Raw genomic sequence first — 891 nt, 5'->3', positions numbered from 1 at the left:
CTGGTGGACAGAAAAAGGAACACATGCCAGGTTGATGCTACACCTGGTAGAAGTCATTTCTAAGCTGCTACACATGCATAAAAAACACAACACAAAACAGGATGATGGGCTACAAAGCTGAGAGGTCTTCTACCTCCTAGGTATGGAGGACTGGTGAGATGAGGAAGTAGGATGAAGAAATGTATCCTCCCCTCATAGAAATGAAGGGCCTAAATTTCTCTTCGTCCCCACTCAGATCTGGGTTTGAAATTAAAGAATTCAAACCTAGTGAAGGGTGAAGGGAAGGACGTCTCTGTTGTGCTCAGGGCCCTATAGATCTTACCTCACAGATGCGCTTCTGCTGTTCTAGAGTCTCTTTGGGCAGCTTCTTCCTTTCTGTCTCCATGGACAAACCCACAATGTACTCACGGCAAATGGTGATGAGCTGCTGGGCCTGTAGAGGGGGCAGAAGGTCAGGATACAGAGACAAGAATGTGGAAGTGCCCAGAACTGGGACAGCGGCTAGACCCTCCTACCTCTGCAATCTCTTGTTTATTGTCCACAACAAGAAGTGGCACACTGAGAAGGATGGAACGGAATTTTTCCACAGCCTCCTCAAATTTGCCAACTGTGGTGAGCTGGTAGCACAGCTGCAACCGTTGGATGAGGTCATTAAGCTTCAGGCCCACAGCTGGTACACCATTCTTCAGCCCTGCATCCTTCCTGGAAAGGGAAAAGTAGGAAGAAGACAGGATAGTCAGTAGCCAACTAGGACCCAGTTTCCTTTCCTGGCAAACATCCTCATAGCTACCCTCCTGTCTCCTGTCAAAGTAGCTGGGGAAGAGGATGACAGCAGGTGTAAACCAACCCCACAGAGTAACAAACCAAAGATCTTTTTCTACTGGGAAACCC

The 891-nt window shown here is 48.1% G+C and overlaps 1 protein-coding gene across 9 annotated transcripts in view; it reads right to left on the bottom strand.

The window, feature by feature from the left end:
- COPA (COPI coat complex subunit alpha) overlaps positions 1–891 on the bottom strand; it is a 54,076-nt gene that overhangs the window by 2,222 nt on the left and 50,963 nt on the right. For all 9 annotated transcript variants that reach the window (XM_001171574.6, XM_001171563.6, XM_063812021.1 and 6 more), the window contains 2 exons: positions 516–702; positions 323–433 (listed from right to left, as the gene is read on the bottom strand). In XM_001171574.6, the coding sequence (XP_001171574.1) occupies positions 323–433; positions 516–702 (298 nt within the window). The remainder of the gene's footprint in view (positions 1–322; positions 434–515; positions 703–891) is intronic.

This window comes from Pan troglodytes, chromosome 1 (genome assembly GCF_028858775.2).
Source record: "Pan troglodytes isolate AG18354 chromosome 1, NHGRI_mPanTro3-v2.0_pri, whole genome shotgun sequence".
Classification (NCBI taxonomy): Eukaryota; Metazoa; Chordata; class Mammalia; order Primates; family Hominidae; genus Pan; species Pan troglodytes.
Note: the sequence above shows the minus strand (reverse complement) of the source record. Positions and strands in the feature narration are given on the sequence as shown.